The sequence below is a fragment of the Macaca thibetana genome, chromosome 4, assembly GCF_024542745.1.
Source record: "Macaca thibetana thibetana isolate TM-01 chromosome 4, ASM2454274v1, whole genome shotgun sequence".
In the NCBI taxonomy this organism is placed as follows: domain Eukaryota; kingdom Metazoa; phylum Chordata; class Mammalia; order Primates; family Cercopithecidae; genus Macaca; species Macaca thibetana.
The window spans coordinates 110,878,496-110,888,740 of record NC_065581.1 but is presented as its reverse complement, the minus strand read 5'-3'; the positions used below and the strand labels follow the sequence as shown (position 1 = coordinate 110,888,740).

The 10,245-nt window shown below is 39.2% G+C and overlaps 1 protein-coding gene across 1 annotated transcript; it reads left to right on the top strand.

Annotated features, from left to right (window-relative positions):
- The first annotated feature begins 9,095 nt into the window (after nucleotides 1–9,095).
- Nucleotides 9,096–9,937, top strand: LOC126951972 (myosin regulatory light chain 12B). The gene has a single exon (XM_050786209.1). The coding sequence runs from the start codon at nucleotides 9,169–9,171 to the stop codon at nucleotides 9,685–9,687; it is 519 nt and encodes a 172-aa protein (XP_050642166.1). The 5' UTR covers nucleotides 9,096–9,168; the 3' UTR covers nucleotides 9,688–9,937.
- Nucleotides 9,938–10,245: the final 308 nt, after the last annotated feature.

Below are 10,245 nucleotides of genomic sequence, written 5' to 3'. Positions count from 1 at the left end.
TAATATATTTATTATTTCTGCTATTATAGCTGTTTGTCAGTAAACTTATACTCGACGTATTCACTTCTGAAACAGTTTTACCCTTCTCCTGCAACCACCCACTAGTCCATGGTATTATAATTTGAAAAACATTATTATTTCACTGCGCTACGTAAAAAAAATTCTCCTTTTTTTCAATCTATCCTATTTTTTCTCTGAATCATTCGTTACTCTCTATAAACCTGAGCAGAAAGACTCTCTTTTGTTTCCAGTGTTTTTCATATTGCTTTTGTACAGTATGTTTGATAAACCATTGATAAACAATTTTAAATGATGCTATAGATCTACACAGTAAATGTTGAATAAGATAAAATGCAGCAACAATTAAAGACAAGATGAATTCAGGCCCTTTCATCACCTGATGCATAGTTCATTAAAATTATATTGAACAAAGACGATAAACGCAGTCATGGTAACATACACTGTTCCAATCTTTTTAACATTTAAATTAGGAGAAAATGCATCTTGATCAGGCAACACTATCTAATTGGTGGGGATCCTAGCATGTCATTGCCTGGATTTTTGATGCAAAAAACGACAGACTGCAAGGACTGAGAATTAGACTAGGGACTGCAACGTGGTCATTTATTTGATTTGTGGTGATTTTGTTATGGATATAGAGCATATTCTTCCTACATTGAACACTTTATTGAAGCTAAGGGGGTGCTGCACATTCTTGAAAAGGTCAGCCTATCTCAATGGGCAAATAGGCATGTGCTATGTCAAGAGGAGGACTTGAACTTTCCGACAGCTTTTCCAGCACGAGAGGAAAGAGCTTCAAGATGTCACACCTAGAAATCCAGACACACACCATATTATTTATGCAACACATTTTATGGAGGTAGTCTGAAACTGGCCTGAAACTGGCTTTAAATACTTAAAAGGACAATTGTATTGTATTGTCCAGAGGGTTAATAGTTGATGATGTAGGTGAAATGGTTTAAATGTGTGTTCCTTCCAAATTTTATGTTGAAATGTGATCCCTGATGTTTGAGATGGGGCCTACTGGGAGGTGTTGGATCATGGGGAGGGACCACTCATGAATGGCTTAGCACCATCCTCTTGGTGATGAGTGAGTTCTTGCACAGTTAGTTCACTGGAAAGCTGGTTGTTTAAAAGAGCCTGGCTCTTTCTTTTCTCCTCCTCTTTCTTTTCTCCTTCTCCTTCTCCTCCTCCTTCTCTTCTTTCTTTTCTCCTTCTCCTCCCCCTCCTCCTCCCCCTCCTCCTCCCCCTCCTCCTCCCCCTCCTCCTCCTCCTCCTCCTCCTCCTCCTCCTCCTCCTCCTCCTCCTCCTCCTCCTCCTCCTCCTTCTTCTTCTTCTTCTTCTTCTTCTTCTTCTTCTTCTTCTTCTTCTTCTTCTTCTTCTTCTTCTTCTTCTTCTTCTTCTTCTTCTTCTTCTTTCTTTTTCTCTCTCTCTCTCTCTACCCCCCTCCCTCTCCCTCTGCTTCTCTCCCCCTCTCACTTTCCCTCTCTTCATGTGACAGGCTATCTGCCCTCTGCCTCCACCGTTACTACAAACTTCCTGAGGCCTCCCCAGAAGCAGTGGCAACGCTGGTGCTATGCTTGTATAGTCTGCAGAACCGTGAACCAAATAAACCTCTTTTCTTTACAAATTACCCAATCCAAGGTGTTCCTTTATAGCAACACGAATAAACAGTAACTCATAGATTTACCAGGAGTCAAACACTTGATAAGAGGAAGTATAACAGAGTCATCAAGAAGACAGGTTTTGGGCTCAGATAGCTAAGATCAGTATCAGGGCCCATCACTTACTAGTTGTTTGACCTTGGGCAAAATAGTTGATCTTTTAAGCTCTCATTTTTCTCACCTATAAAATGAAGCACTAACTCCTGCCTTGTTAGGTGATGATCAAAATAAAATGAAATAGTATAGATAAAATTCTCACAATGCATGGCCATTAGTAAGTGCTCCCAAATGAGAGCCTCTATTATTTATAGATGTTTTGAATATTTAAATGGCAAATAATACAACATATTTGTTATCCTTACAAAACAGCAATCTATGTATTATGTGGTTTCATTTGCTTGCAGGAGTTGAGAACTTCCTTACTTCCAAATCGCATTACAAACAATGAAGATAAAAGACGTTTATTAGTACTCATGGTGTTTAATATTTCTTGATTGTTTTTCTTTTGTGAAGCATCTTGCTGGAGACATGACATGACTCTAATCAACGCTTGGTCTTTTAGGCATTTATTTTTGTGCCTGTTCTGGAACAGGAGTAATAAAGACAGGCAAAATAATATTCCTAATTAGGTTAATTATGCTTAGTCAGTTAATCACAAGGTACATAAATGTATCTCTGAACTGCATGAGCCTAGAAGCTCCCTACTGAAAACCACATATTTTTCATTCAAAACTGGAGAAAGCGAGGGCACAATATATTTAAGGGTTTTTGCCTAGATGCATTTTGCTCTGATTTGATTTTAATAGAACAAGTCTGGCAAGAATAAGGCCATGGTATTCTGTCAGTTAATGTAATGGTTCCTAGCAGTGAATAGGATCAATCTGATATATTTCATTATCCTTGTAAATTAGAAGGTGCTGTTTGGACCTGCATGGAGATGTGAATGGCAGGGAGCCACACCCATTCTGCCTGCCCTATTGCACTTCACAGTTCAGCTGTGGGGACCACCCTTTGTGGCCATCTCAGTATCTTTATGCCAGATTTTCATTTAAATTGGTACATTTAATTATAGACAGACATAGTAAGCCTTCCCTAAAACTTGTCATTTATCCTGTTTGTATTTCTGCAGACTCTGCAGATGTGAACTGGGCAATGTTGCATATTTTCTGGAAGGCCCAATTTTGAGGTATTGCTGACTTTCTTCAGGCTATCACGTGGGTCTTTCCTGAAAGAAACAATTTATTCTAAGTGTGACTAATTTATTCCTAATTAAGCTCATTACATTATGGACATTTTAAATAGAGTTTGATGGATTCTTGAACTGGCATTTTGTAAAGTTCACGATTAGTGAATTTTAAGTTAATGGACTCTCCTAAACAATTCTACTGTTGTTGATCCCACTTAGCAATTAATATTCAGACTGACTTACCTAACACACTTCTCAGTGGTGTGACCTTGAGTACGTTGTTTTACTTTTCGTGACTCACATTTCTCAAAAGTAAACTGGAGGTGATAACAATAATCCTAAAGTAAATAATTCCGCCTCCCGGGTTTACGCCATTGTCTTGGCTCAGCCTCCTGAGTAGCTGGGACTACAGGCACCCGCCAGCTCGCCCGGCTAGTTTTTTGTATTTTTTAGTAGAGACGGGGTTTCACCGGGTTAGCCAGGATGGTCTCCATCTCCCCATCTTGTGATCCGCCCGTCTTGGCCTCCCAAAGTGCTGGGATTACAGGCTTGAGCCACCGCGCCCGGCCAAATATTTCTAATATATACATACCTTTTAGGATACTTCAATGTTTTGAAGCTCGAGAATGTCCTTTATTTTATTATGTTTACTTTTGGTCTCTCATGATGAAGTGAGTTGAAACTGGTGTGCCTGGATATGCTGCACAGGCATAGATTAAATGTACATGCACATTCTCACACTTCCTACTCCACTTTCCTTCTTCCTTCTGCCCCTCCACACCTGGCTGCCACCACCACATGCCCAAAGAACACAAGAAAACAGTCTAAAGATGACTAATCTACAAGTTTTTATATTAAAAGTGCATGGAAACTTTTGAAATTATTAGTGCGATGTCACCTAATACTTTAATATATCATGGCAATTATATTTTCATGTACATTTATTAAATTACAACATATTCCAGACAACCTCTCCAAACTAGGTAACTAAGGTTAGTTTGAGGTCCTTAAGGGGGATGTGTGATGCAGTGTCAGAATGGTCTCTGGGTTCAAAGAGACCTGGGACAAAGTTTGCTTCCCTACTTAGCAACCTCGTTAAGTTATCTTATGCAAAGTTTAGCTGGCACATCTTTAACATGTCGATAGTGACATTTATCAAATAGGATTAAAGGGGACAAGTGTTTAAATCTCTTTCCTTTAAGAAAATGGCAAAACCAAAATTGCTTCCTAGTTTTATGTGTGGTTTTTACAGCGGTGACAATAGAATCTTCGTTGGCTATGTGAACATTAACTCCAGGTCACACTGCTCCAGCAGGAGGCTTAGCAGGGGTCTTTCCGTTCCACTGGCAGAAGGGAATGATGGATAACAGGGGAAATAAAATACATGTGTAGATCTCTGCTTCATCCAAATACCCTGCTGAAATACCAGCACGGGGGGAATAGAAAGAAATGAGCCACCAGGCAAAGAGCTCAGGAAAGGAGGCAACAGTAAATGAAAAACATCAGTAAGTTTTTAGAGGCTGAGAAACAGATGCATTAGCAGTCAGAGGCTTAGTAGAGCTGAGAAAGCTGAAATCCAGGGCAGCAGAAGTGAACACCATTTAGAAACAAGCTAATTTACAGAGCAGAACCCCTTAAAGGCTAAGGAATCAGAAGCCCTATAAGCCTCAGGATGTGGAGGCAAAAGCTGGGGTGAACACTGGGAGGTTAATTGTGTGTCTCCATAAGAAGCCCTTGGACCCCTTAGAAGAAATTCTTCTTCATCTGTACTTAATAAAACTACCCTTGTGACATTTATTCAATGCATAACTAGAACTAGAGGGAATAATGACAGAAGGAAGGGTAGGAACTAAGATATCTTATTAGAAACAGAAATTAGATAGAAGTTGATGTATTTTATACCCCCTTCCACTGTTTCACTTTCTAAGGATATTGAAAATTCTTCTTTGTAAAAGTTTAGTGGCTCAAAGAAAATACCTACAGACATTGCTTTTTGGAAGAAGCCAAGTGTGGCATCTGGTTCTTGCCCTGTTTCCTTTGGTTAAGCCCACTAGTTAGCAACCTCTTACTCCAGTACACAGAGATTTTTAACTGGCTTTTTAGTGCCTAATGAAAAAAGAAAGTAACTCTTAAGAAAAAGAAGGTAATTCTTGGAAAAGAAAGCACCAAAGAAATGATAATATCTTCTGAGAGAAGAAAAAATATAGCACCCACAAAACAACCACTAGATGCTTTTTCTTGGAAAACAGACAAAGAAAGATCTCATAAGTGTCACCCCCTCCCCCTTATTCCTATGAATGTAGAAAAAAATCAAGTTGGTGAAATTTTTTAGAAAGAATAGGCAAATATATAAAAACAACAGAAGAAAAGACAAGAAAATTAGAAGATCATTGCAGGAGAGTCTAACATCCAAATAATAGAAATTCCAGGAAAAGAAAACAGAAATTTTCTCGGAAAAATTCAGAACCTTCTATACCTATCAGAACCTTCATCAGAACCTTCTATACCCATCACCATTGAAGAGTAGGCCCCTACTATGCCAAGAGTAACAAATGACCTCCTGAGGAGTTTAAATTCCATCATCAGCCTTCAATACAGAACCTGTGCACTGATGTTTCAGCTCACCCTTCAAGCAACCCACAGGTAAAAGTGAGGATCTTATACTCTCATCCACAGAGCTCAGCAAGCTGTCATAGAGTGGGAGTGAACACAGCTTCCACAGATCTCTTTACTTCCATTAATAAGTGTCAACAAAGGAATCCAGACACCTGTTCTTTCCTTTACCCCAACATCCAAAGCTTCACTACTATCATCTTCCTTGAATCCACAGTGACTTATAAATATTATTACACCTTTTTCTCCTGTTAATGTTAATCACCTCTCATCTTTTACACTAATTTTCACAAAGGTCAACTATCCTCTGTTCTACTCCTTTTCTCCATTCTTTCATAAATTCTGAAAGCTTTTTCATGATTTCCTCTAGATATTATGGCTCACTGTTATCAAATGTTATGTATGCTCTTGCCTGATTACAATATGCTCTTCCTCTGTGATTATTTCACCTTCTTGCTCCAAGAATTCAGAGTCTTCTGACCGTTCTGCTTTCTTTGCAGCCCTCTGAAGTGGTGACTTTTATATCCAAGAGCATGTGTTGAGGAAATGTCTTTATTATTCCTCCTGGTTGTTTTCAAACCATTCTCCCTCCTTCCTCCCTAAAATCCCCTGTCTTTGAATATCAACTCATTAGATTGTATCCTCAACATGATTATCATCTAAGAGGGCCCTTGTCCCATTCTCACTGATTCCTTGATGATCTACATTTTTATTCACTGTCACTCTCTGACATTACTTCTGACTTTCTTCCTGTTGATTTTAAGATACACATGGATAATATTTCTAACACATCGGCCTCTTACTTTCTAAGATTCCTCTCCTTCAGTAATGTTACCCTTCACCCTCTCTCAGTCATAACTCTGGTGGTCATATTCTAGGATTTGTCATTGCCAATAACTGCAACCACTCCATAATTTCAGTTTTATACATTTCTTGCTGACTGCCACCACTAACATTTCACCTGACTTCATCTAACACTTTAACAGTCTTTCAACACTACCAGGACCTCCAATTCATAGGTCCTCCCTCATTTTCATTCCCTAACATTCTATTTTTCTCTTTATTCATGTTAAATTCCATGGCCAATTACTGCAGTTACCCTTGACTCTCTCGATCCCATTCTTCTCCCTGGTTCTTGTCAGGTAAAATCTCAAAAATGACTATGTCAAACTTTCTGCCTATACCATGCCTGTCCCTAGAATGTAGCTGAAGTTAAATTCACGGCTTCATTCTTCTCATTTTAAATCAGAACCAAAAACTTCAGCCTGTTTTTCAAACTGACCAGTCATCATACCACATGCTCAGGAATCATACTGTATTACTCTAATCTAATTTGTACATTCTCCCACTCTCCTAAAAGATATTTCACGTTTTTTTTCTCTGCCTTTGAACTTCTAATGCCTCTTCCTCTATCTTCCTTCTCAGCTGATCACTGCACCTCCTACTTTTCTTTAAAATTTGAAGTACTGGAAGAAAATTGCTACACATTATCATCTCCACATCTATCCACACCCTATGTCAGTAATCCTATATTCTGTTTTTAACCCATTCCATGGCTTTATTAAGCACCTCCCAATAAGCTAGGGCATAGAGATACAAACATGAATCCAGCATGGTTCTTGCCTTCACAGAGTGCATGGTCTCAGTGTCTGGTCCAGCAGCCTTCGGGGAAGGTAGGATTCGATTATCCTTCCTCTGGGGAAAAGACAACTTCATTGCCTCTGCCCTGTTATTTAGTGACGGTTTAGAACTAGCAAACTCCTCTTTCAACTTTTATCCACCTGACAGCACAGTGGAGAATTAAACAGCGCATAATTATTCAAATTAGCAAGTATTAAATTCAGCTTATAATAATAAAGAAAAAGAGCATGGCGCTACTGATTACTGCAGATGATTAAGACTTCTCAGTAAGCGATGAGTGCTTGTACTTAAGGGCTGGCTGGTCCCGTGGTGATGGCACAGTGCCATCTGCTGGAGTGCCAGTCTTGGCTCAAAATGTGATTGAACCAGAGAACGTGCTTCAAGAGCTGTGTAATTGGACTGACAATTTTGTTTCTGAAATCATGTCTAATTACAAAACCACTCAAAGATATAACCTTCCTCAAGTCAGAAAAGAGGTTCAATCTGAGAGGAGAGACACAGTGTCCTGATATGAATCATAATGAATATATAATTTTGAGAGCTAAAAGGGACTTTTGAGATCATCTGGACCAAACTATTCAATCATTTTATAGATGACAAGACTGGGATCCACATGTCACATAGGACTTCAAAGGCGATACTATATGAGCATGGGATGGTGCTGGATCTAGAACCCTAAAATCAGTTATCCTTCTTCCACATCTATATTTTGTTCCTTATTTTCTACATTCAGCCGGCTGTTTTCTGTTAGGTGCTATATTATGTATTATCTAAACTCTATTTATATTTCATAAGTATTTATTTATTTATAATTTTTATTTTACTTGAAGTTCCGCGATACAGGTACAGAACATGCAGGTTTGTTACGTTGGTATATGTGTGCCATGGTGGTTTGCTGCATCTATCAACCCGTTATCTAGGTTTTAAGCCCCACATGCATTAACTATTTGTTCTGATGTGCTCCCTCCCCTCTCCACCACTGACAGATTCCAGCATGGGTTGCTCCCCTCCCTGTGTTCATGTATTCTCAAATAAGTATGTATATTATAAAAAACCTCTTTATAAATGGATATGAGAGGTGTTCTAATTCAATTTTATTTTTCATTTTACTGATGACAGTTACCTAAGGAAACATTCACATTTCCTGACTCCCAGCCAGTGCCCTTTCTCCTGTTTCAATGTGGTTGTCAAAGACTATCTCAAACACAAACATGGTTGGTTAGTTACAAAATAAAATAAAATGAACAAAAAGACAGCCAACTAAATTGCATACCTTGAATTTCTGACAGCTTATAATAGCATTATTTTTAGTTTTAAAATAAAAATTATTATAGTTCTGAAAAGCTGTGCTCTTTCACAAAAGCCAGAATATTATAAATTTAGTTCTCCATTAATGCCTGGAAAAAATTACTTCTTGCTGAAGCCAAAACCATGCGATAGTGACATTACATGACAAACATGTTTCTGTATTGTGTTGTTTAAGAACCACGTTAATGAGATGACTATACTTGGAAATTTGGAGATATGCAATCAGATATTTTTCTATCTTACTAGATCTTACTTGTAAATGGGTTTGTGGAAATAAATTCGGATACTATTTGAAAAGATGTGCCTCATGAGGCAATAAATATTTCTCTATTAGAAAAGAAATATGGCCGGGCGCGGTGGCTCAAGCCTGTAATCCCAGCGCTTTGGGAGGCCGAGACGGGTGGATCACGAGGTCAGGAGATCGAGACCATCCTGGCTAACACGGTAGAAACCCTGTCTCTACTAAAAACTACAAAAAACTAGCCGGGCGAGGTGGCGGGTGCCTGTAGTCCCAGCTACTCGGGAGGCTGAGGCAGGAGAATGGCGTGAACCCGGGAGGCGGAGCTTGCAGTGAGCTGAGATCCGGTCACTGCACTCCAGCCTGGGTGACAGAGCGAGACTCCGTCTCAAAAAAAAAAAAAAAAAAAAAAAAAAAAAGAAAAGAAGGCTGTCGCTCGTTGTCTCGCGCAGGGCGACCCCGGTTCTGGTGTTTGGCGCCGGAATTAAACAACCACCATGTCGAGCAAAAAGGCAAAGACCAAGACCACCAAGAAGCGCCCTCAGCGCGCAACATCCAATGTGTTTGCCATGTTTGACCAGTCACAGATTCAGGAGTTCAAAGAGGCCTTCAACATGATTGATCAGAATAGAGATGGCTTCATCGACAAGGAAGATTTGCATGATATGCTTGCTTCTCTAGGGAAGAATCCCACTGATGCATACCTTGATGCCATGATGAATGAGGCACCAGGGCCCATCAATTTCACCATGTTCCTCACCATGTTTGGTGAGAAGTTAAATGGCACAGATCCTGAAGATGTCATCAGAAATGCTTTTGCTTGCTTTGATGAAGAAGCAACAGGCACCATTCAGGAAGATTACCTGAGAGAGCTGCTGACAACCATGGGGGATCGGTTTACAGATGAGGAAGTGGATGAGCTGTACAGAGAAGCACCTATTGACAAAAAGGGGAATTTCAATTACATCGAGTTCACGCGCATCCTGAAACACGGAGCAAAAGACAAAGATGACTGAAAGAACTTTAGCTAAAACCTTCCAATTACATTGTCTTACTCTGTTTTATTTCTCAGACACTTCCCCCACCCTCATAGAACCTGTTGCATGCAGCTTAGTTTCACAGCTTTGCCTCTTTTTGATGTATTTATTCCAGACCTTTCTGCCACTTAGCACTTGTATAATCAGACTGGAAATGGGGATGAGGGTGTAAATTGTATTGAAAAAGAGATCGCGAATAAAAATCAAGAAATGTGAAAGCCCAGAAAAATAAAAAAAAAAAAAAAAAAAAAAAAAGAAAAGAAATATGGAAGGAGAAAAAATACATTAAAGTAATGTTTTTCCCAGCCAATAACTTGTAAAACATATATTCTTATTATTATATACCTTTCATAGGCAAACAAATCTAATTTTAAAACTAGTGATGTGAATTTGTTTATTGGACAATTTTGGTTTAATTCTTATCACATGTTGGACACCTGCCCGCAATGCTGGGTGCTGCCATCACACAAATGAAAGTGCCAAAGAACTCACGGTGTAGGGATATAACACTGTGTCCACCAAAAGAAATCGTTTGAT